Source organism: Astatotilapia calliptera, chromosome 7, assembly GCF_964374335.1.
Source record: "Astatotilapia calliptera chromosome 7, fAstCal68.1, whole genome shotgun sequence".
NCBI lineage: Eukaryota > Metazoa > Chordata > Actinopteri > Cichliformes > Cichlidae > Astatotilapia > Astatotilapia calliptera.
This window is the reverse complement of record NC_137428.1, coordinates 12,614,556-12,639,323: the sequence shown is the minus strand read 5'-3', so window position 1 is coordinate 12,639,323 and position 24,768 is coordinate 12,614,556. Positions and strand designations below refer to the sequence as shown.

The 24,768-nt window shown below is 39.7% G+C and overlaps 1 protein-coding gene and 1 long non-coding RNA gene across 6 annotated transcripts in view; one reads left to right on the top strand and one right to left on the bottom strand.

Moving 5' to 3' along the window:
• The window catches only part of nrg1 (neuregulin 1), a 59,545-nt gene extending 35,034 nt beyond the window's left edge, over positions 1 to 24,511 (bottom strand). The window contains exons 1-8 of one of the 5 annotated variants that reach the window (XM_026172874.2): positions 23,710 to 24,510; positions 23,407 to 23,598; positions 22,354 to 23,318; positions 18,975 to 19,113; positions 17,149 to 17,216; positions 1,830 to 1,932; positions 942 to 1,092; positions 727 to 848 (exon numbers count right to left, since the gene is read on the bottom strand). In XM_026172874.2, the coding sequence (XP_026028659.1) occupies positions 727 to 848; positions 942 to 1,092; positions 1,830 to 1,932; positions 17,149 to 17,216; positions 18,975 to 19,113; positions 22,354 to 23,053 (1,283 nt within the window). In that variant the 5' untranslated portion in view covers positions 23,054 to 23,318; positions 23,407 to 23,598; positions 23,710 to 24,510. Of the gene's footprint in view, positions 1 to 726; positions 849 to 941; positions 1,093 to 1,829; positions 1,933 to 14,333; positions 14,393 to 17,148; positions 17,217 to 18,974; positions 19,114 to 22,353; positions 23,319 to 23,406 lie in introns of all 5 variants that reach the window. The other 4 variants (XM_026172877.2, XM_026172873.2, XM_026172875.2 and 1 more) reach the window with 4 other exon arrangements.
• Positions 5,761 to 6,546, top strand: LOC113025290 (uncharacterized). The gene is made up of 2 exons (XR_003272779.2): positions 5,761 to 6,007; positions 6,415 to 6,546. It is a non-coding gene; the product is annotated as an uncharacterized LOC113025290 (long non-coding RNA).
• Positions 24,512 to 24,768: the final 257 nt, after the last annotated feature.

Here is a 24,768-nt window from a genome sequence, read left to right as displayed (position 1 = left end):
CTTTCTAACTACTATCACACACATTCATACTCTGATGGACGCATCACAGAGCAACTTGGGGTTAGTATCTTGCCTAAGGATACTTGACATGCAGACTGGAGCCAGGGATCAAACCACCAACCTTCCGATCAGTAGGTGACCTGCTCTACCTCCTGAGCTACAGCCACCCCTAGTACTTCAAGTTTTAATGGAGTTTTTTTTTTTTGGTCTGTACTTCTAAGTAAGTACAGAATGTCTGTATTTTTGCCACTCTGGGTGAGAGTAATATAAAGCTTTAGCTTTATGTAATTTCAAGACTATGATCAGTATTACTTTAGTAGTTAATGCTGTTTTTAGAGCAAAATCTATTGTTCACTAGTTTTTTCACAAGTTAATTTATTTCACTATCTAAAAATGGAAGGCAATTTTCAACTATATTTCAACTAACACTTGATTTGACACTTGACACACAGATTAAAAGTAAAGCTCAATTCTACGAGGAAAATCAAATTCCCACACAGCTTTTCTTAAAGTGTGCACTGAGTTTAAGTGTTAATGGTTCTAATGACCAAAGTCACATATGTGCTAAACAGTGTCCCATGTACCCTACATAGTTTGCTCTGGCAACAAATTCAATTACTACATTATATAGTGTCCTCTTGTGTTACCTGGACCCCGACCAAGTAGTAACCAAGTAACTCAATAATATCAAATACCCAAGGTGAAAATATAAAGTCATTCTCTTACCTTTGACTGGAGATGTTGGTGAGTGTGGTAGGATTATGCACAGATAAGGTATATTTGCTTGTGGAAAGGTTTGTCTCTGTCTCCTTTTCAGCTGTATGCTTCATTGTCTTTCCATTATGTTGCTATAAACAGAAAGCAGAAACCACACTGACAACTGTTATGAATTTACAGATTCAAATTGTGATTCCTTTTATTTGATAACAGTAACAGCATACACCAATAAGCTGCAAATCTTGAAGAGGCAAGTTAGAATTTGGGCGTCCAGTGGTAGAGTTTGCCACATTGGAGTCAATACCAGTACTGGTATTCTTCCTCTTATTCCTTAGACGTTGCCTTAAACGGTCCCGTAGTTTCTTTCTCTGCTTCCTGTTTGTAAAGAAACAAAGTAGATCGTGAAAGAGCCCAGATCGCAACTTGGATACATAACTGATGGCAGTCCCACATAAACAAAAAGATAGTAAAAGTAATTCATAGTTGATGCTAGCAAAAGTAATTTATGTTTATAACATTGTACAACAGTACAATGAATATGGTTGTATTGGCCACGAGCAACACAAATTCCTCAAAATTCTCTCAGCCCACTTGGTTTTACCGTATCTCTGATCATTGAATTGTGGATGATGTCCAGCTTTATAGGTAACTTTAGAAATGTTATAATGGTTTCACTGTGTGAAGAAGTGCAATGGATGAATGTAACAGACTTTTGTAGCTAAATCACAATAAAAGACACATCAAATCATGCTTTGAATCAGATATTAAACAAACATACATTTTCAATTACAAAAATTGTAAAACTAATAGTCTATACTAATGTTTGAACCAAGGAGGTCTACTGCACAATTAAAATTGTACAATTGAGCATCTACTAATTAAAATACTTCAGAGTATCTCATCTTAACATCTTTTTTTATTCTTTGATCTGAATACTTTCTTTTATTGATGCCCCTTCTTTTTTATACATTTTGCATTCATTTATTCAACCACAACTACAAAAGAGAAACTGCACCCTGAATTTGGCAGTACAATATGAAACTATAATAAAATCAGGGACAGTACCTACATAGTATACAATGAAAAACAAAAAATGGCATTAATGACATTACTTGGTTTTGCAGTAGGCAACCACACACATGATTCCAACGACTAGGAGCGCAATGCAGATTCCAGTTATTGTTAAAATACGTTTCTGATACAGCTCCTCAGCTTCTGAAAAAAAAGGACAACCATTCTTTAAAACATTATATCTAAACACACACAGTCAACCACAAACACACACAAAGACTCTGTCAGCCCTAAACCCAAACAATTTTTAAAACGACTCTGTAATACAGTTTTTATATTTCTAGCAACCACAGTCCACATGCAAAGATTTGAAGAGAGATAAATCTGTGTCTTTAATCTAACTGAAATGTAATTATTAGAGGGGGAAAGGCAGTGGCAGGTGTATTATGCTCTTTGATTCCCATAAGCTTATAATTCATATTATTTTTTTTATTTTTTGTCCAAAATTAATCTAATTTAAATCAGTCGTAGAGGTGACAAATAACAAAGTACTTCATTTCACATCACTGCATACCTTCAAATATCAAAGTGGTTTGAAACTAAACAGTTAATACACAAATATGGATGGGTACCGGTATCCGGTGCCATTATGGCACCAGTTCTGACATAAACGGTAGTAATCAGACCGAAAAGCACCGCACATTTCATTGCTTTATTTCGGTGCTTTTTTTTCTTGAGATGTCATACACTTTGGATTCTAGCCAATCATTTTACCTTTCCAAGGATAGTAGGTGGGCCCAGGTAGGTATGTTCTTTTAGAGCAGAGCTACAGATTAAAAATGCCCAAGGCGAAGCGGTCAAAAGTCTGGCTGTACTTCACAGCAAAAGATGCAAACTCAGCAGCCTGCAACAAGTGCTTTAAGGTGATACTGTGATACTGTCAAAGGAGGTAACACCTCGAATCTGATGAAACACCTGGCGACGTATAGCATTTTGTTAAAAGCCGAGAAATGCGCCGTGTTTGATAGCTTGCTGCAAGACCTCACACCAAGCACATCTACTGCGGGTGTGGTGCCTGTTATCGGATCTGGAGTTAGCAACATCCCCCTAGAACCCGAAGAGGAGAGTCCTGGCCCTAGCCCTGCCAGTGTAGCAGAAATGATGGCAGATGATAATGCTAGCAGCAGCCGTTCTTCTCTTAATGTGGCTTAATGTTGTTCGTGTGTAATTTACGTTGAGTAGGCTAACCACGTTATTAAATTAATGCATGTAAGGTGACCTAACAAACACCGTCGTAGTTACATGCGGCTGTCTTCTTGTTTGATGGCAGATACTCCCTTCACCCTGGCCAAAAAAGCTAAAATGACCAAAGAAAAAGTGGAAAACAGCTAAACATGAGAGGTCTTTGGACAAAGTTTGTGTTTTTTTCCATTGTTTAAGCACTGCTTCCAGCCAAGAGTGATACCATATATGCCCTATAGCTGCAGAAAAGGCTAACATTGTTATCTTTTTACAAAAAAACACAGCTAAACATGAGAGGTTTTTGGACAAAGTTTGTGTTTTCCATTCTTTAAGCACCGGTTCGAGCACTGTTTAAGCACTGGCACCATTTCAAAAGTACCGGTGTGGCATCAGTATCTGATAAAACCTAGACGATACCCATCCCTATACACAAAGGACTATCCTAACGGTGTTTCACCAAGGATTATTACATATAAAGTGACGGAAAAGGCAAAAACGTGTAATTTATGCATAACTTATTGTATGTTTGTTTTGGGGAGTTTTGCCACATCAAAACGAGTGTCAATGTACATAAGATATATTTGTGATACTTCAGAATCTAGATAGACCTACAGAAGAGGAGCGAGCATAAAAGGAGTAATATAGCAGGTAAATTAAAAGGCAATGTTTCAGTTAACAAGTTAACAAGTATCAGCAGACACACAAACTGTTTGTGTTCAGCCTGCACACTGTGTCCACTTGTGTTTCCCAGGTAGAGGAAAGAGTGAGAGCAAACGTCACACAGCAATGGAGAATGATAAGGACTACTCAGTGACATTTGATAAACTTGGCGTTGGAAATCAGCCAAAACAATTCATTAAAAACATCTGCTTACATCTTCTTGAATTCAAATGTGTAAATCTACAAATATTAACAAAATCTCAGAGCCGCAGCAGCTGATCACAGCCAGTGTACAAAGAAAATCTATTGAGGCTCATGTAACATATGTGTTAAATACTTGTAAATTTCACCCCAAACACCTTTTTTTTTAATTAAATATTTCATTTTGCATTTTAATCTCCTGCCTGTGTGATCTGAGTCTGTGTGTGTTCATGTGTGTGCGCGCTACATATGACGTAGGCGCGTGCATGTGTGCCCCGGTCACCGCTCCTTTCAGCATGGCCGGAGGAGAGGTGTCCTGGCAGACGCGACACACACAGCTCAGGCCTTTATTTCTGTGTTGCAGATGTGCAGTAAAAAGCCAAAGACCCAGTGCTGTCTCCTGTCTCTTACTTTCATGCCAGAACACAATGCATAGACAGACGTAACATACAGATGGGTTACATTGGTGCATCAAGCATCGACGTCATCTCGATCACCTCTGCCCTTTGCAACACATAGGCAGCGACTGCCAAACAACCGCCAGCAGGCTCTTAAACGACTGCACACTCTCAAGCAGAGTCTTGACAGGAAGGCAGACATAAGAGATCACTTTGTTAAGTTCATCCAGAAGATGTTTGACACTCAGCAAGCAGAGTTAGCACGTGCTTTGAAGCCTGAGGAAGAGTGCTGGTATCTTCCATTGTTTGGAGCATACCATCCGCAAAAGCCTGGACAAATACGGGTAGTTTTTGACTCGAGCGCCAAACACGAGGGGGTGTCGTTGAATGATGTCCTTTTAAGTGGTCCAGACTTGAACAACACTTTGGTTGGAGTGCTACTGCGGTTTCGAAAAGAGCTTATAGCAATAACTGCAGATGTTCTACTGCTTTACTGTAAGGGAAGATCACCGGAACTACCTACGTTTTCTCTGGTACCGAAACAATGACCTCTCAAAAGATGTGACAGAGTTCCGCATGACAGTGCATGTGTTTGGCAATACCCCTCACCAGCTGTGGCGATCTATGGGCTGAGAAAAGCAGCTCAAGCAGGAGAGGCAGAGCACAGCAAAGATGCAAGGAAGTTTGTTACCAGAAACCTTTATGTCGACAACTGTCTGACTTCACTCCCTACAGAAACAGAAGCCATCAGTCTTCTTCAAAGAACACAGAAGATGTTAGCTGAGTCCAATTTATGGCTACACAAAATTGCCTCAAACAGTAGCAAGGTAATGGATGCATTTCCAGCTGATGATCTGGCCAAGGACCTGAAAAACCTAGACCTAGGGACAGATTCTCTTCCTGTTCAGCGTAGCCTTGGACTGAGCTGGAGTCTTGAATCAGATCTTAGATGCCATGCTGCTGCAGTCGGGGCCTACCCGTCTTTCTCATGAAGTCCTTCACCTTGATGGCAGAAGTGATGGCAATTATGAATGCTCATCCATTGGTTCCGGTGAGTACAGATCCAGAGTCACCGACAGTGTTGACACCAGCAATGCTTCTTACTCAGAAGGCAAACGTTGTGTCTGCTCCCGAAGGGGTGTTTGACTTGAAAGACCTATACAGGAAACAGTGGCGACATGTCCAATGTCTAGCCGACATCTTTTGGAAACGATGGCGACAAGAATATTTGACAACACTGCAGTCCAGAAAGAAGTGGATCAATGACAAAAGGGACATGCAAGTCGGAGACATTGTCTTACTGAAGGATGACCAACCAAGCGAAATGAATGGCCTATTGGTCTCATTGTTAAGAACATCCCTAGTCAAGATAATAAAATCAGAAAGGTGGAGGTTAGGGTTGTGAAACAAGGTGCTCCACGGATTTACCTATGTCCAGTTTCTCAGCTCATCCTTCTGTTCCCCAAGGAAACTATAAAGAAAGACTGAGGTATACAGGAAACTAAACAGTAAAGTAAAAGAAGTAGTGGTATAAAATAATTTGTGTGTTGGTATAACTTTAATGTGGTAATATGCTTTTGTTTGTATGATTTGTTTGTGTTAAAAGTCCGCTTGTTCATTGTAACTGTTTATACTACGTTACCCATGATGCACCTTGGTATCTGTACTTCCGGTTGGGAACGTGTTCAGCGCAGTTCTGCGCAGATGAGAGGTGTGTCGGAGGATAACGTATTTACTTGCATTCCTGTGTGAGTTAATACTGTGTGCGTGCTTACTATGTGAGTATTGTAAGATGAGAGCGATGCTTGTTTGACTTTATCTGTGTAATTTGCTACGTAAGAAGCTAGTCCCGTTGCTATCGCTAAGATACGTTTTTTGACCTACTACAGGCAGGCTTGTGTTCAGCCCAGATTTCATTCCATATATGACTTACTGTCAAGCATTGTGGTTGTAGGTGGATGTAACTATTTACTATGTTTATTCTCTGAAGCGTTGTAATCTGCAGAGGTCTGGTTTGCCAATGTATATACGAGCCAGAAATTCATTTATGGTCTTAGGGTGCCATCTAGTGGCCATGAGGTTATGGCAGATTGTATAACATTACGCTGGAAACCCACAGTACTGTAGAAGGGGTACACTGCTATCCATAGTGGTTAATACAAATGTTTGTTCTTTCTGTTTACAGATGACCACACACACACCCATATACACACTCACACCCCCTTTACCTGCATGTGAATACTGTAATGCCTCCCTACCAACGCTGTACATCCTGTTGATGTCATCTGCCACCTCCTTAGTAAAGTTATTTGAACTACCTCACTGTGGAGTGCCATTCCTTCTGACCGAGGACGACTCAGTTGAAGCGTGATCGGCAATCAGTGCAAACATACATTACAGTTTGTATGATTTGGGAAGTTGTTATGCCCAGCTTGTTTGCTACAAGTGCTCAGTGGAGGTGAAACCTTTGCCCACGCATGCCTTTAAGTTTCCATTACATACTATAACCTCAACTATCTGATTTGTGATGCATGTGTAATTTGAGTATACTGAGTTACTATTTCAGCTGTGTGGTCATTACTCATTTGTAAAGCTACTTGTGCGCTAGCGACTGTATATTAGCATGTGTTTGCTAACTTGCTATGATCAATAATGCTAGTTAACTGAAGGTGTTTATGTTTAATTTAGGCAACCTTAAGATTGATGTTTTTGCTGGTTGTCATGAAAAACAAGTTTCAATTAGTACATTATGTATGCTCAGTGAATGAGAAGGTAATTATCTGTTTTGTGTTTATTTAGTTTTACAAAAAGAAAAGAGAAAGGAGAGATAAGCTAAATCACGCCCACATCTAGTGAGGACAGAACAGTTAAATACTTGTGAATTTCACTCAAAACACCTTTTGCATTTTAATCTCCTTGAGGAATAACACATAACACCAATACATAATACACTCCAACACAGATTTGAAGACCTAAAAGTTATTGTATTCAATCTTTCTACTAATAACTTATTCTACAAATAACCTTATTTCTACAATAATAGATGTATTTAACAGTGCTTTTCCCCCCATCATTTTTGCCATCTTTCTGTGTTTCTTGCTTCACTTTCAGCTCAGCCACACTGCTCACTGTGGATGGCTGCACTCTCTATTTGTTTTGACAAAGATTTTTGTCTGTTCAAAGGGAGTTCCCCCCTTGTGCCACCAAGAAGTGTCCTTCCTCACAGGAGATTTTGGAATTGCTTGGTTTTTATTTATAATCTTTTTTTTCTTTTCTTTTTTACCTTGCAACATGAAGAACCATGAAGGAAGTATTGATTTGTCTGTATACTTGTATATATATGGACTGAGTAGTCCATGTTATTACAAGAAACAGGCATGCAGACATCTGCACAGACCCCTTCGCTCACCATCTAATGATAACATTTATGTTGAACCTTTGACCTGTTTAAAAAAAAGCATTTGAAAAGACTTGGAATGAGCTACCTAGATACTTAAGACCTGCAACTACAACTTTAAATCTCCACCATAAATGCATCACATCATAGTCTAAGCAGGCATTATGTTCTTATTACTGAGCAAGTATTTCCATGCTGTCACTGGAGTCACCAGGATGTAGAACATAAAAAATGAACAAATTCAGCATTCAACTTGCCAATCAGATTTAAATACTCAGAAACTAAAGGTGCCAGAACACTGTCCAGCAACCCAAGAAGAGAAGCCCAGACCTCTGCTGATTCTCATTCCCACCGCTTCACACTTGGCTGCGAACCATTCCAAAGCACGCTCAAGGCCATCACCTGATGAAGCCAAAAGAACCACATCATCCACAAAAAGCAAAGATGAGAATCTGAGACCACCCAGGTGAAAGCCTTCCGCCACTTGGCTACATCCAGAAATTCGGTCCATAAAAATTACAAACAGAATCGGCAACAAAGGGCAGTCTTGGCAGAGCCCATCACCCACAAGGAACAAGTCCGACTTATTGCCGGCTATGCGGACCAAGCTCTTGCAATGGTTGTACAAGGATCGAATGGCCCGTAACAGTAGGCCAGACACCCCATACTCCTGGAGCACCTCCTACAGGACACCCCGAGGCCACACTAAGCTGGTTGGGCAAACTCCCATGCACCCTCAAGTATCCTTGAGAGGATAAAGTGCTGATCCAGTGTTGCACGACCAGGACAAAAACCGCATTGTTCCTCCTGTGTCCAAGGTTTGACTAACGGATGGACTCTCCTTTCCAGCACCCTGGCATAGACCTTGGCAGGGAGGCTGAGAAGTGGGATTTCCCTACAGTTGGAACACACCCTCCGGTCCCCTTTCTTAAAGATGGGAATCACCATCCCGGTCTGCCAATCCAGGGGTACTGCCCCTGATCTCCACTCAACAGTGTAGAGGCGTGTCAACCCAGATAGTCCTACAACATCCAGAGCCTTCAGGATCTCAGGGCGGACCTCATCCACCCCAGTGGCTATGACACCAAGGAGTTGTTTAACTGCCTCAGTGACCTCGCCCCCAGAGATTGGCGGGTTATCCAGTTTGTCCCCAGTCTCTGCTTCCTCCACGGAAGACATGCCAGTGGGATTAAGGAGGTCCTCTAAGTATTCCTTCTGCCACCCAACAAGTCAGCAGTGCTCCACCCGCACTATACACAGTGCCGGTAGCACACCACTTTCCCCTCCTGAGTAACGTAACGGTTTGCCAGAATCTCTTTGAGGCAGTCCAAAAGTCTTTTTGAGTTTTTGCTCCAGCCACTCCCTGTGCTGCGTTCCGCTTGGCCTGTTGGTACCTATCAGTTGACTCTGAAGTCCCACAGGCTAACCAAGCCCGATAGGACATCTTCTTCAGCTTGATGGCTCCCCTCATCTCTGGTGTCCACCATTTGGTTCAGGGGTTACCACCACGACAGGCACCGGCCACCTTGCAGCCGCAGCTCAGTGCAGCGGCTTTGGCAGTGGAGATGCTGAACATTATCCATTCGGACTCAGTGTCCCCAGTCTCCCTTGGAATGCTGTTGAAGCTCTGCCGGAGGTGTGTGTTGAAGAACTCGTGGACCAAGGCCTCTCCTAGGCATTTCCAGTACACCCTCACTATACGTTTAGGCGCGCCAGCTCTGTCCAGTGTCCTCCCCGGCAACCTGATCCAACTCACCACCAAGTGGTGATCAGTTGACAGTGTATTAAATCCTGTATATTTAGCCACATGTTTTAATACTTTAATGTTTTAACTTAACTAATGGGGACCTCATACCTGGTTAAAGCCTTGATCACATATAAGAATATCTATACCAGCTAAAGAAAAATGAGCCTACACCAATGAATGTCAAAAACAGACAATATCAGAATACTCAAAGTTAATCAAATGAGAAGTGGTTAAAGATCATCAGCCCAAAGATTACCAAAAAAGGATGAAATTCAGAACTGCCTATCACCTTTTTCCAGTTCCACACATACCCAGATTTGAATTTGAGATGATTGCTTACTGAGACATGGGCCCTATCATTTCCAAGGCAGTTACACCAAAAGATAAGCACTAAGTTCAAACTTTACCTTGCGTTTAAGACACAAGCCTTTTTTGATGTACTGATAAACCAAAATTAGTAAGTTAGAATTTTTTATATATTTCACATAATACTCTTCCTGTTCTTCCAGCAGGAACAAAATCAGATGGCATCATGCTTATGTAGTGCTTTTCTCCTCTATCTGAGCACTCAAAGCACTTTGGTTTGTAGACATCTCTGCACTTTAAATTCAGAGCAAGCTAAGAATAAATGCACTGGTCTGTTACTTAGAAAAACTTCAGCCAACTATATTAGTTCAGAATTTAAAAGGCATAATAAAAATGTACATCATTTATCTAATAGATTTTAGTATCAATGGTTATTACAATGTTATTATAGTGGCCTCAATCAGCATGTAAATGGTAAATGGTAAATGGCCTGTATTTATATAGCGCTTTACTAGTCCCTAAGGACCCCAAAGCGCTTTACATATCCAGTCATCCACCCATTCACACACATTCACACATGTAGTGGGGTGTGGTCTGAGGCTTGGCTGCAGGAGTGGGGTGGTGAAGTGGGTTCAGAGGACAGTGCCGGGGGACACTGGCAACTATCATCTAGTCATGCCTCCCCTATTCCAGTAGAGCGCCAGGACCTGGAAGGAAGAGCTGAAGCTGGGACTGGACAGCCACTGAGTGCAGAGCAGAGTAGAAAAGGTTATCTCTGGGTATGAGACAGCTGGCAGTGTGTGGCCAAAACTGCACTTCTAAATAAAATTACTGTTAACCACACAGTGTATGTTCTGCTGGACAAAATAACACTGGCGTGTGTTACTCACTCAACTGGGGAACCCCTAATAATAACCACATGTATTTATGGCCCATATATGAAGTTCACTATGTTACCAGAAGTTTTAACGCACCAATTCAAATAATTGAATTCAGATGTTCCAATAACTTCTGTGATAAAAAACTTCAGATATATAAAATCAAGCACCTAGACATGCAGGCTGCTTCTACAAACATTTGTTAAATAATGGGTTGTTTTCAGGAGCTCAGTGAATTCCAGCATGACACAGTGATATTATACAACCTGTGCAAAAGCAAGTCCAGGCGTGAAATTTACTCCCTACTAAATATTCCACAGTCAGAGGAGGCGCAAAATGATAGAGGTTGTCAACTTTCTGCAGGGTTAATCACTATAGACCTCCATAATTCATGTGGCCTTCAGAATAGCTTGAGAACAGTGACGTATAGAGCTTCATGGAATAGGTTTCCATGGCTGGGAAGTTATATGCAAGCCTTACATCACCAAGTGCAATGCAAACCATTAGATGTAGTGATGAAGGCTTAGGTGTCTGGTTTTGGCAGTTGCGGCAGTTGGTACTCATGTAAGTGTCTGTGTAGGTTCTCAGTCATCCAGATCATGGTAGTCTAAGGAGCTTAGAAAGGTACTTGTCTAACTGCACTCTGCTAAGTGTGAAGTTTGGTGGAAGGAGGAGTATGGTGTGGGGTTGTTTTTCAGGAGTTGGGCTTGGCCCTGTTAAGGAATAAACATATATTCTTAGTGCTTATTTTCTGATTATATTGTTTTATGTATTTTAGTAATAAAGGCTTGTAAAGCAAAGCCACTTTTGACTCACAAACTAAGTGCTCAGCCAGACTGAAAAACAGGAAATGTATGAAATGTAAATGTAAATTAAAGATCATTTATTGAGTTTTGACCACCCTGGGTCCAGTCTTTCTTTGCCGCCAAAAGAATTAAAAAGAACTGAATGTAATAGCCCCTTAGTTCCAGTGGAAGGAACCCAGAGTGTACAGGGTGGGCCATTTATATGGATACACCGTAATAACATGGGAATGGTTGGTGATATTAAAGTCCTGTTTGTGGCACATTAGTATATGTGAGGGGGCAAAATCCTCAAGATGGGTGGTGACCATGGTGGCCATTTAGAAGTCAGCCATCTTGGATACAACTTTTGGATACAACTTTTGTCATAGGCCTTTCGCCCTATGACAGCTGGGATAGGCTCCAGCGCCCCCCGCGACCCTGAAAAGGATAAGCGGAAGCGAATGGATGGATGGATGGATGGATGGATGGTCAAAAAAAGAAATTGGAACAGGACCCTCGGTTCACGCAGAAGATTTTGTTCAGTGATGAGGCAAACTTTTATGTGAATGGTGAAGTTAACAAACAGAACACTGACACTAACCCACATTGGATGGATCCCTCCAAGACTCTTGGAACAACAAAAGTGATGGTTTGGTGTGGTATGTGGGGTACAACGATAATGGGTCCATTCTTCATCAATGGTAACCTCAAGGCCACTGGATATTTGAAATTGCTACATGATGATGTGTTTCCCTCTTTATGCACTGAAGCTGGCACGTTCCCTGAGTTTTTCCAGCAAGATGGTGCACCACCACATTATGGGTGCCAGGTCCGAGCATTCCTAGATGAACAGTTTCCTGGAAAGTGGATTGGTCGTCGTGGGCCAGTTGAACGGCCCCCAAAGTCTCCCGATCTGACCACCTTAGACTTTTATCTTTGGGGTCATCTGAAGGCAATTGTCTAAGGTGTGAAGATACGAGATTTGCAGCACCTGAAACTACGGATACTGGTTGCCTGTGCTGGCATTTCTCCTGTGGTGTAGCTATCAGTGTGTGAAGAGTGGGAGAAGAGGGTTGCATTGACAATCCAACACAATGGGCAGCACATTGAACACATTTTATAAGTGGTCAGAAACTTGTAAATAACTCATGCAAGAATAAAGTTACTTTGAAACCAAGCACACCATTGTTTTTCTTGTAACATTACCAATAAGTTTGATGTGTCACATGGCCCTCTTCCTATTAAAAAAACAAAAGTTGTATCCAAGATGGCCGACTTCTAAATGGCAACCATGGTCACCACCCATCTTGAGGATTTTGCCTCCTCACATATATTAATGTGCCACAAACAGGACTTTAATATCACCAACCATTCCCATGTTATTACTGTGCATCCATATAAATGGCCCACCCTGTATATCAATATTTCTGTTCGAACATGACTGTGCACCAGCGCACACAGAACACCTTTTGGATTAATCAGAGTTGAGACATCAGTGTCTGACTTCACAAATGCACTTCTGGAAAAATTGTCAAAAATCCCCATGAACACACTCCTTGTGGTTTTTCTGGCTTTTCTTCTATGCTATTTTGGTAAAATATTGTTTAATTCATTGCAGTTGTTTAAAGGTTATACCCTTTAAAATGTAAAATTCCTGTTTTGTGGGTATATCCTATTTTCACTGTACTAATATTTCTAATGCAAATGTATGATAAATGATGTGTGAATTCATCTTTCAAATGCTGATACTGTATAAATGTTGACTGTCTTATTTTCAATTTGGATAAAGATTTGCAATAGAAGTTAGCACACTAAAGCATCTGCTTGTTCCATTATCAGACTTACATGATGAAAAGTGAAACCAGAAACTGAAAATTTACCTTAATATAAAAGTTGTGCCTTTTGATCATTGTGGCATAAAAGACAATGTAATATAAAAGTAAGAAACAAGTTTGCAGCAGTTCTGTGGACGAAAACACCAAACAAAAAGCTTCAGTAACTAACAGTTACAGTGACCAAGACAGTTAAATGTTAAATAGTAAATGGAATGACTCTTACAGTATATAACTTTTTCTATTCTCCCAGAGCACTCAAAACGCTATATAAGGCAATCACTCTGTACAGTAGACCTGAATTGGAAAACTATCACAGAATGCACTACCCATAATGCGCCTTGTAATCGGAAGGTTGCCGGTTTGAGCCCTGGCTTGGGCAGTCTCGGTCGTTGTGTCCTTGGGCAAGACACTTCACCCGTTGCCTACTGGTGGTGGTCAGAGGGCCCGGTGGCGCCAGTGTCCGGCAGCCTCGCCTCGTCAGTGCGCCCCAGGGTGGCTGTGGCTACAATGTAGCTTGCCATCACCAGTGTGTGAATGTGTGTGTGAATGGGTGGATGACTGGATATGTAAAGCGCTTTGGGGTCCTTAGGGACTAGTAAGGCACTATATAAATACAGGCCATTTACCAACCATAAAGTGGATTGACTATGGAGAATATGTTTGAGTACACCAAATGTGTCCACAGAGCAGAGATTTGTTCATCAGAATGTAAATTTCTGCTGAACGTTTTGACATTTTGGTGTCAGTGTCATGGATCCAACCCTCCATGTGTTGACAGTCCAGGCTGGTATTCGTACTGTAACAGAGCAGGGTTTTTTTTTCTTAGTATGCTTTGAGCCATTTGAGTATTGTTGAGTATTGTATTGTTGCATCGCCTTTTAGACTCAGTTAAATATGTTCTAATATTCAAGTATGATAATCCACCATTTCATTTTTGTGAGCATGTAAAAGGCTGTATTTAAGAAAAGTGGTTGTATGGATTGAAACACTCAATTTCTGAATGTATATAAATATACATACTAAATAAATATAAATACAGCTTTAAAGAAAACACTTAAATGGAGAAACACTGCATTAATGAAAAATATAAGAAGAAATAAAGAGGTTAACTGTTAGTCAAGTTGCAAGCCAAGAAGATGAGAGGAAATAGACATACTGTAAAAGCTGGCCATTACATAGTTTTGGCAGCGATCACCAGTAAATTCAACTGGACACCTGAGTAGGAAACATGAGAAATAAAGAAGAAGAGAAAGAGGGTGTTAGTTTATGTCATATGCAAAACCCACAGTCATCACTGGTGTTATGGATATCTAAACCAGCATGTCTACCTATTGAGTCCTTATTTAAAATTACCCTTTCAGACTACGTTGTATATTGCATAAGTCATAAATGACAGATGATCAATTCTAATTTAGTGATTACAGTTAACCTAATTTAACTACTCTCTTTGCAACAGACTGAAATTTGCATGTATGTAATAAGACAATTAGGATAACCCCAGTTGCATAAATTTCAGACAAAATAGAATTAAAGACCCCAGTAATGGCTCCATTACTCTTGGTCATTCAGTACTGCAACAGGTAATCCCTCTGCTCTCTTGTATGTGACATTTATTTTCCAACACTACGTTTAGACTTGAAAATTTACAGCGACCTGCTAACCTGCTCAAGATAAATATGCAGTGAAATATGCAGTGCTGTTGATCAATATTATTATTATTATTATTATTATTATTATTATTATTATTATTATTATTATTACTACTACTACTATTTTGAAATTTTTTCACGCTTACACATTTCAAAAACGTTTTTAATATGTTTAATACACAAAGATGTCCCGAGTACAAGTTACAAAATGCAGATTAGAAACAATCATTTTATTTTTTATACATAATAGTTATCCACCTACCTGGCTTTATGTAACACAGTTACTTAATGTTAAATCTTGAATTAACTATGATTAACTGGATTAAGAACCGCAAGCCTCACTTGCAAGACTGATATGATTCAACAATATGAAAGATACTAGATAAAAATTGGCATCCTGAGAAAACCACAGTTGATCAAAAAGAATTGTCTCACATTTCCCCCCAAAAATACCTCAATGAACCCCAAGACTTTGGGGAAAATATTCTGTGGATAAATGGGACAAAAGTTTAACTCTTGGGAAGGTTTGCATTCCATTACACGCTATATAAATGCAATCCATTATCATTATTATTATTACAATTGGAATAAATTAAACACGTTTCATAAAAAAAACATCATACCAACAGTCAAACATGGTGGTGGTAGTATGATGGGCAAGGCCTGCTTCAAGGTCTGGATTAAGTACCCCAATTTATGGAATCATGGATCAAAATACAACACAAACAAAAAATAAAAATAAAAAACAAAGTCAAGGCTTTGTAGTGGCCTAGTCAAAGGTTAAATCCATCTGAGATGGTTTGGTATGACATTAAACAGGCCATACATGCTTCAAAACCTTCCAGTGTAGCTGAATTTTGCAAAGAAAAGTGGGCCAAAATTCCAGTGATCTGAAAGACATTGTCAGTTATTGCAAATGCTTGATTGTAATTCTTGCTTCCAAGTATGGCACAAACAGCTTATAGGTTTAAAGAATAGCTATCTTTTTTACATAAGCCCATGTAGGTTTAAATAGCTTTTTCTCTTAAATTAAATCATTTAATAACTGCACTTTGCATTTACTCAGGTAATCTTTGGCTGATATTAAATTTACTTTGATGATCTGTCACATATCAGCAAATATCAAAAAAAAGAAAATATCAAAAAAAGAAAGAAAAGAAATCAATAGGACTGTAGCACTGTAGGTTAGGGGCAACTTTCATCTGCTCTTATGCATTTTCAGATAATTTTAAAGCTTTTCAATAAGCTGTAATATAGTGGTATAATCCTAAACTATTGCATCTAATATTGTTATTATTGTTCATATCATTTCTACATCTAAACCCAATTACCAGTTTGGATTTTCCTTTTATATTTCATAAATATATTTATATTTTCCTTTTTATATTTCTTTAATGTGCTGACACAATTTAACACTTTCTGAGTTGCAAATAAAAGAATAGGGCTTGAGTTAGACTTGTACATCATGGGTATATCTTGATTTACGCATTTGTTTAACTAAATCCACAATTTTGACTATAGCCAGATCTCCCTGTATTGTAATAATAGAGATTATTGAGTTTAATAACTGGCCACTTATTTTCAGCTTTCCTTTCTAGCTTTGAATAAATAGTTTATTTATACAACGTTTTATATAATGCTGACTACTAAAAGCAATTAAAATACACGCACATAATTTAGCTGTTTTAATAATATAGGCCTATATACTGTCTATTGATTTTCTTATCATACACTCTCATACTCCGATGCTTTGAATTCCATAGTTACACAGGTATATTTAGATGTATTGTGTGTTTAATTACTTTATTTTAATATTAAACCTTGTAAAAGCTTGTAGCTAAACTGGTGAAACCCTCGGTTGAGTTATCAGGCTGATAACCACTTTTGTGACTGATAGTATGATAGATGATATTAGCATAAGATAAAGATTTGGAGAATCTGAAATTGCTTTGCACTACAGAACCCAAATTGTACAAGAACATAATCAATGTTTTGTTTTCTGATGATCTGGCAATGTGGCTGAATGCAAAGAAACACCACTTCATACTGAAGTGGAGATCACTGGTCTAAACAGGATGGATGAGGTGTGGTGAGATGTGAATTACATGCAAATTCACTGCAGAAGAGAGTATGCTTAAGCCTTTAGACCATGTTCTACATAGAGTCTACTTGAACTTGGAGAAATAAGTTCAGCATGCTCACCAAGTTTATATCTGTGCATAGAAGGCAACATGAATTTCTCCACTATTTCCTGGAGAAAATATGCTAAGAGTGAAACACCAGCAATGACATGTGGGACTAAATACAGTTGTATTCACATACGTTTTGGGTCTGAGACATTCTTAAGAACTGCTTGTTCACATCGGTGCCCAGTGAATCCAGCCAAGCACCTAGTTAATGGATAGAAAGGACAAGACAAAAACAGCACCTACTGTTATCCACAGGACGCAAACACTCAATGACACACAGTCACAAAACATACTATTTTCCAAGATAGAACTTTATCATATAATGCTTTTTTTGTTTAAAAAAAAAATCTAGATATAATGTTACAATTACAACATAATAAACATAGTGGGAGTTCCCAACCTGGATGGGAGGCATACCAAAAAAGCCCTATAACACTCATGGTCTTTAGGAACTTAGGGTGATCCTCATCCACCTCAGTGACCCAGCCACTAAGGAGTTGTTCAGCTACCTCAGTGACTTTTTTTAAGTAATGGGCAAATGGGCAAATCATTCCCCTCACTGTCATGGAAGGATAGGCCCCTGGACAGGCTATCTGAAAGCCCCACAGTATCTTATCTTAGCTCAATCATTGTCAAATGGCGTATCACATTTTGACCTCAAGACTTCCAGGCCATAACTTAGCACAGATACACCGCATGCCAGCCACTTGGTTATGGCGTTCTATGTATGTCTCGCTGGCTAGCATTTTGAACCCTGTTGTTATGTGCCTGATTGTTTCAGAACTTGTTTCTGTTCTGCCATGATTACTGCATCTGTGCTGTTTTTTCAGCTTTACCCAGCCAGTGGTAGGATTTCTGGCTGTTAGTCAATTCTACCATCTGCTGGTGGTACATACCCTGGAGGGCCCTGTCTATCCATGATGGTTCTTCTCCTAGTCTACATTGTCAGCAAATTTCCCTTCTGGTAGTACTTTTGCTCTCTTTGTTACCATCTGGCTAAACTTCTCCAGTCCAAATGACATTCTGATGTTGTTGCTATGTTGCTATGTTGCTATGTTGTTGCTTGTTCCTGGTGGTATGGATCGATGAATCAATGCCTCATTCACTCCTGGAATACAGCATGATATCATCCATGTAGAGGAGGTGGCTGACAATTGTTCTATTACGTATTCGGTACCCATAGCCAGTCTTGTCAATGATAGCACTATGGGGGTTCGGGCCTATACAGAACAGCAGTGAGGACAGGGCATCTCCTTGGTAGATCCCGCACTTGATGGTGACTTGTGTGTTTGGCTTGAAATTGTCCTCTAATGCTGTTCACCACATCCCCATTGAATTCCTGATGAATGCTCTTAGGGTCCTGATGATCCTGTATAGTTCTAGGCATTCCAGGATCCATGCATAGGCATTGAGTCATCTGCTTTCTTGTAGTCAACCAGTGGTACACAGGTTGGTCAATCTACAGGGTGGGCCATTTATATGGATAAACCGTAATAACATGGGAATGGTTGGTGATATTGAAGTCCTGTTTGTGGCACATTAGTATATGTGAGGGGGCAAACTCCTCAAGATGGGTGGTGGCCATGTTTGCCATTTAGAAGTCGGCCATCTTGGATACAACAAGAGAGTCATGTGACACATCAAACTTATTGGTAATGTCACAAGAAAAACAATGGTGTGCTTGGTTTCAACGTAAATTTATTCTTTCATAAAGAAGAAAGAACCAAGCACACCATTGTCATTAAATTGAATTGATTTTTTCTGTGTTCTACTGAGAATAAAATATGAGTATATGGGATTCTAATGTTTTCATCAGAAATCATCATGTCTACTTTTCAGACAATATAGGTTGGATTTAGTTAGTTAAGCAGGATAAAGTACAAAAATTATTTTGTTCTGGCATTACAAATGCCAGCAGTAGCAGTATTCAGTGAGCTTAACCTACAGTTCATGGCATACCTGCAGAGAAACTTTGTACTGCCCGGGATGATTTCAAGGGTAAAGCACTCGCCTCCATTAACACAGTAGTTCCTCTGACTGTCACTGCAGCGGGTTACGTGACTTGAGGTCTTTGCTGTAGTGGAAGTGCTGATGGTAGCTGGGGAGAGACACCTATAATTAGCATTTCATGAAAACAACACATGCATCCTCGGCCTTAAATATGAATTATACTTCTGCGCCAGACCTATGCCATGACTAGAACACCATTTTAACCCTACCCTACAGGTAACCTTCTCCCCACTTTCCTATTACCCAATGAACAGCTAAGAGTATCCATGCAAGTGGGCTAATGATTAACACGTGTAAACTGTCATAATTATATTTTGTTAAACATATGCATGTTGCATATATAATACATGCAATAAATTACTTCTTGGCCAATAATCTGTCAAATATTGGTCAAACATTTCTCTCATGAAATGTTTGACCAATATTTCAAATAATTTTCAGGCATAAAGAGCATTCCTATCACAAGATAGAAGTGGCAATAACTTTTTGTCAAAGCAGGTAACCCAAATCATGGAGAGGAAATGGCATTTTGCAAACTTAGAAGATTTTGAAATCTTCTAAGTTTGTGAGAAGAAGAGTTGAAAAAATGTTGAACACATTTTACATGCAGTTATTCACATAATTATTAGCGGTAGCTTGCCATTAAAATATCAAAAGCTCCCAAAATATTTTTAGACTTTTATCCACAGCCATTGTGAAGGGATGGATTACATTTCATTGCAATATGCTTTAAGTTGTGCTAATGAAATGAATTGTAGCAATAGTGTGTAAAAGCTATTAGTGGATTAAAATCAGCAATCATTTGCCGAGAGCCATTCCACCTATCATGCGTGAAGATAATTGTCAAAAATGTTGTTTGACAATATAAGTCATCCTAAAAGGTCGTGGTCATAATTCCACAACATCAGTATCTTAGAAATGTAACTCATCAGCTTTTTAAAGGTTATAAACTCCCCTGCTATAGGTTTTTATCCTCTTTGATATTATCTTGATTCTACTAGGCCTCAGCTGCTGGGAGCATGATGTACTGTGTGTTTCTTCTTCACTCACCTCTTTTGACTTTTTATGTATTTCTACAATACGTTGCATTTAATCATTAGTTAACTTTAAAATCTGGCTCTCTTCCAATGTCTTTCTTTTGCCTATCTTCCTCTGTGCTCTTCCTTTTCTATCACAGCTGATGGCTGCATCTCCCTCCATTTTTCCTCCATTTTTCCAAGCACTTTCTCATTGGGGTTTTCTCTTGATTATTGAAGGGTTTTCAATTTACAGTATAAAGCACTCTGAGACAACTGTTGTTATGTTTTGGTGCTGTATAACTAAAACATATAAGAAGACATGAGGGGGTGGGTAAATGATCGTTCCTTCTAGTTCCCATCAGAACTAGAAGGAAAGAAGGATTTTTAAGGACAACCTGTTAATGAATTAAAATAGTCCAGCCTAGAAGTGAAAAATGCATGAACTACTTTTTCAGCATTGATCTGAGACAGGATGTTTCTATCTTTAGAGGTATTGCACAAATGTAAGAAAGCAGTCATTGAAAGCCATATCCTGGTCAAAACTGACTCCAGACTCTAGAAGATTCTTCACAGTTTTAGAGGAGGCCAAGGTAAAACCATACAGATTAAGCATCTGGTTAAATACATATATCCAAGATTTTTAGGACTGCAACACAGTGCTGTAGTGTGTTGCACTGTTGCCACACAGCAATTAAATACTGGGTTCAAACTCAATGGCCTACATGTGTGGAGTTCTTCCTATGCCTCTCCAGGTACTCTGGCTTCCTCTCACAATCCAAAGATATGCAGGTTAGGTTAGAATAGAATAGAATAGAATAAACCTTTATTATCCCACTGATGAGAAATGTTGGTGTTACAGAGCTCTTAGAGCAAGGGGAGGAGTGATTCTAAATTAACCATAGTTGTATGAATGTTTGTTTGTCTCCATTTTGACCCTGCAATAGACTGGGAACATGTCCTAGGTGTGCAGGTCATCCTCTGACATCTAAGAAAGGGTCTGGACTCTTCATAATCCTTACCTGGATAACTGGTTAAGAAATGGATGGATGAACTGTTATCAATTTTAAAATACTGGAGAAGAGGTGTTTTAAAAAAAAAAAAAAAAACAAAACAGAAAAGGGAAGCGTAAGACAGTTACAATGCATCTCATAATGTCAAACTTCAAAGTGAAACGTTTAGAAAGTACAGACAGTCTTTGGAATAAAGCTGCACTTGCTTCCTAAATTTACAACAGGGCTGCAACTTTGAGATGAGTGATAGGGGAGGAGCAGCAGTGCTATCACCGAGAGACACCAGCTTTGCCAGAAATCAGATAACATTCTACAGGCCAAAACAAGACATTTATACATTTCAGCATCAGAATCTCACTTGGGACACTCAGAAAGAAAATTAACAGAGGTAATTTTTAAACATTAACCTTCTGTCACTGCTGGTATTCAAGCATTCTTAAGTAAAGCACTGTCTACAAACCAACCCCTGACCTACCACCACTACCTCACCACAATACAACACAGAGTGATGTGACTACAAACAAAACAGCCTAGTTGAGAGGCCCAGGCAGAAAGAGAGCATAAATGGATTGGTGTATTTTCCCCTGTGCCTCAGGGATAGTGGGGACATCAGTTAGCTTCAAGAAGGCTCTGACCTTGAAATGTAGCATAGGCAGAAAACAGGAAGTCTGGCTGTGCCACAGCCTGGGTTTTCAGTTTATGTCATGCATCATTTATTGATATGCACTTTTCAGTATATCTCGAAATGTGCATCCACACACTTCAGAGATCTTTCACATTTCTCACGTTTTTTTTGCAAACAGGAAAAACATTTTAAAGAAAACACTGATTGACTTTAATTACTTAAGTCATTTCATTATAATATAAAGGGCCACTTAAACTCTAAAGTGGGTAAAAGAGGATGACTCCCAGAAATCGCACAATTAGTGTATGGGTAAAGTAGATTTAAACTGAAGGTTCAAGGTACACACTTACACAGTTTGTGTAGAAATAGTTCAGGGGCTTACTCATGGCACCGTGTGCAAGTCACAACACATCTGTTTTCAGGTACAGAACATTCTTGTACAGAAAAAAAGAACACTACAAAATGAATGATACAAGAGAAAAAAAGTTATTTGAATCTTATTATATCAACCTGTTTTATCTTTTGCAATGATGAAAATCATAATTTTGTGTTAGCATGTAATGTCTAGCCATTGCAACCTACAGTATATCTAATTTAGGCTCATAAAAATATGTAAGTAACTTAAAGAAAAACCCACTTACAGATTTTTATATAAACAAGTATTGGGTACTTACAGATAGTTTGATGATGGCTGTGTGATTTCTGTGTTGACTTTCGTTGGGGAGTCTGCTTTGGGGTGGTATAGTGTTCAGCGTTATATTTCAGTGTGACAGCAGGCTCAATCACTCGTGAAGACTGAGACACATGCGGCTGTTGTGTAGATTTATCTTCTACTGAAACTTCAGGATGCTCTGGGGTAAGGGTGAAGGTGGTGGTTAGGGAGTTATTTGAAGGAGTTGCATGAGGAAACGAGACTGTTATTCCCAATGTGGGTTCAACTGGTATAATAATTGGGTCTTGTCCAATAGGCTTAGGATCTAAATGTGATGGTGGTTCATACTCAAATATCTTATCCACAAAGACCCATTTGAGTCCAGCTGTGCAGAGGGCTAAGCTAAGCAGACAGGCCAGTATGGGGAGGATGCAGATTTTCTCAGAGTGCAGGCAATTGTTAATCTGTTCCATCTCTATGCACACGCAGCAGGCCTCTGGCAAGGTCACAATTCCAAAAGCCCCCACATGCTCCCCATCGTTACCAGCACCACCTCCTTCTGCAGTTCCCTCTATAGCCTCCTCCCCACTCTCACCAGCTGCCTCTGTCTCCTCTGGTTTCTCTTCTGGGACTTGCCTAGTATCAACAGTAGAGCCAGTGGGGGAGACTGATCCAAAAGGGGGAGCTGGCCCTGCAGAGACTTCCTCCATTCCCTCGGTCATCCTTTCACACTGCTTGAAGAAGTGTTTCTTACCACCTTAGCTATTAACTCAGATCATCACACAATGACATTTTTCCACCAATGTCTTTTAGTATCTTTTCCATTGTGTAGACACAGAGGGAGAGCTGGGTTTCAGAGAAAGGTGATGCCCTTCAAAGAGTGGAACCTTGCTAACAATCCAGGGGATACGTAGACAGTCTATGCATTAGAAATAGGAATTCCTTATTCATGCTTTTTTTTCACAAGGAAAACAACTGTCAAATTTCCTGCAGGCAGAAACAAAAAATACGGAAAAGATTTTTTAAAATGTGCGGTCTACTAGTGAGCAGCAGTGAAACAGTTGTACTCACTCACCTGAATACTTGGGAAGAAAAGGTAGTATCGACGTGATGGGCCAGCTCTAGCTGAGGCAAATGTAGTGCAGAGGACAGGCCAGCCAAGCACTGCAGTGGCAGGAGGGACATGCTGTCTAGTCTTGGGAGCTCCAAACAGCTGAAAAGCTGAATCATCAGGGAGCGGCAGGTGTCCTTCCTCTCAGTGCAGCCACTGAAACAGATGAGTAAGGGGAAAGAGGAAAAAAGGAAATTACACAGAGTGGGAGGGGGGCTGCAGCAGCACAGAAGGGCAGAACTGGATACTCCCCTTTTCTTCTCTCACCCCTCCTCTCTCAATCCTTTATTTTCAAGTGGTGAGCTGTGCAGACTCTGGCCTCCTCCCTCACTGCCTCTCTTCCTGTCTGGTAGTGTGCAATGCAGGCTGCTCCCAATCCCTGTACAAAGCATCAACCTAAGCAAGTTCCTACTTGATCCAATTAGAGCATATGTCAGCAAATCAGAGACAGGCAAACTGCTGTAGCCACACCCTCTAGCACCACTCCCCATTCATTATGCTGGTCCAAAAGGGTGTGTTGGCTTTTTCCTTTTTTTATGCAGAGAAAGCAGCCACATGATCCACCTAAGGGGATAAAGCTGTTGTATCCTACTCATCTCAAGCATCAGGTCTGCACAAATAATAACATGATAAATTTGAGAGAGAGATAGAGAGAGAGAGAAAAAGAGAGAGAGAGAGATAGATAGATAGATAGATAGATAGATAGATAGATAGATAGATAGATAGATAGATAGATAGATACTGTTCTTAGGCATTTCTAGCCTTAAATATGGTGTTATGTATTTCTTGGCCTAGATTTCAACATGTATCTTGGTATATAGTATTATGTTTCACTGGATAAAATGGGGATATTGATTCCAAAACTGGCACTTCTTTTTGTATAATGATCAAGTGTGACAGAAAGCCCCAAGACTACCAATAAAACTATTAACTTCCCTCCCCCACTCATACCAGGGCTAGAAGGACAATCCACAGTCCATAGTCTTCTGGATGTGTCGGGGCTTAAACAAGATGGAAACATCTAGAAAGGTCGGGTCACTGCAACACTGAACACTGACACTACTGTGACCCTTTCCACTTACTCAGACAGAATTAATACCATTAATGGTATTTTGGTATTTTTTGGAGATGACTTCCTGTCATATTGTGTCCAATATTGATTAATGTTCCGCTTTTGTGTGTGTGTGTGTATAAATATATGTATAAATGGAAAAAGTCTACATTAAAAATATGTACTAAATTACTAAAATTATGTTAAACAGACTTTGACTTTAACAATTAACTCCGTTTTCAGAGAGGCTAATCACAGTTTGTTCAATCAACTCT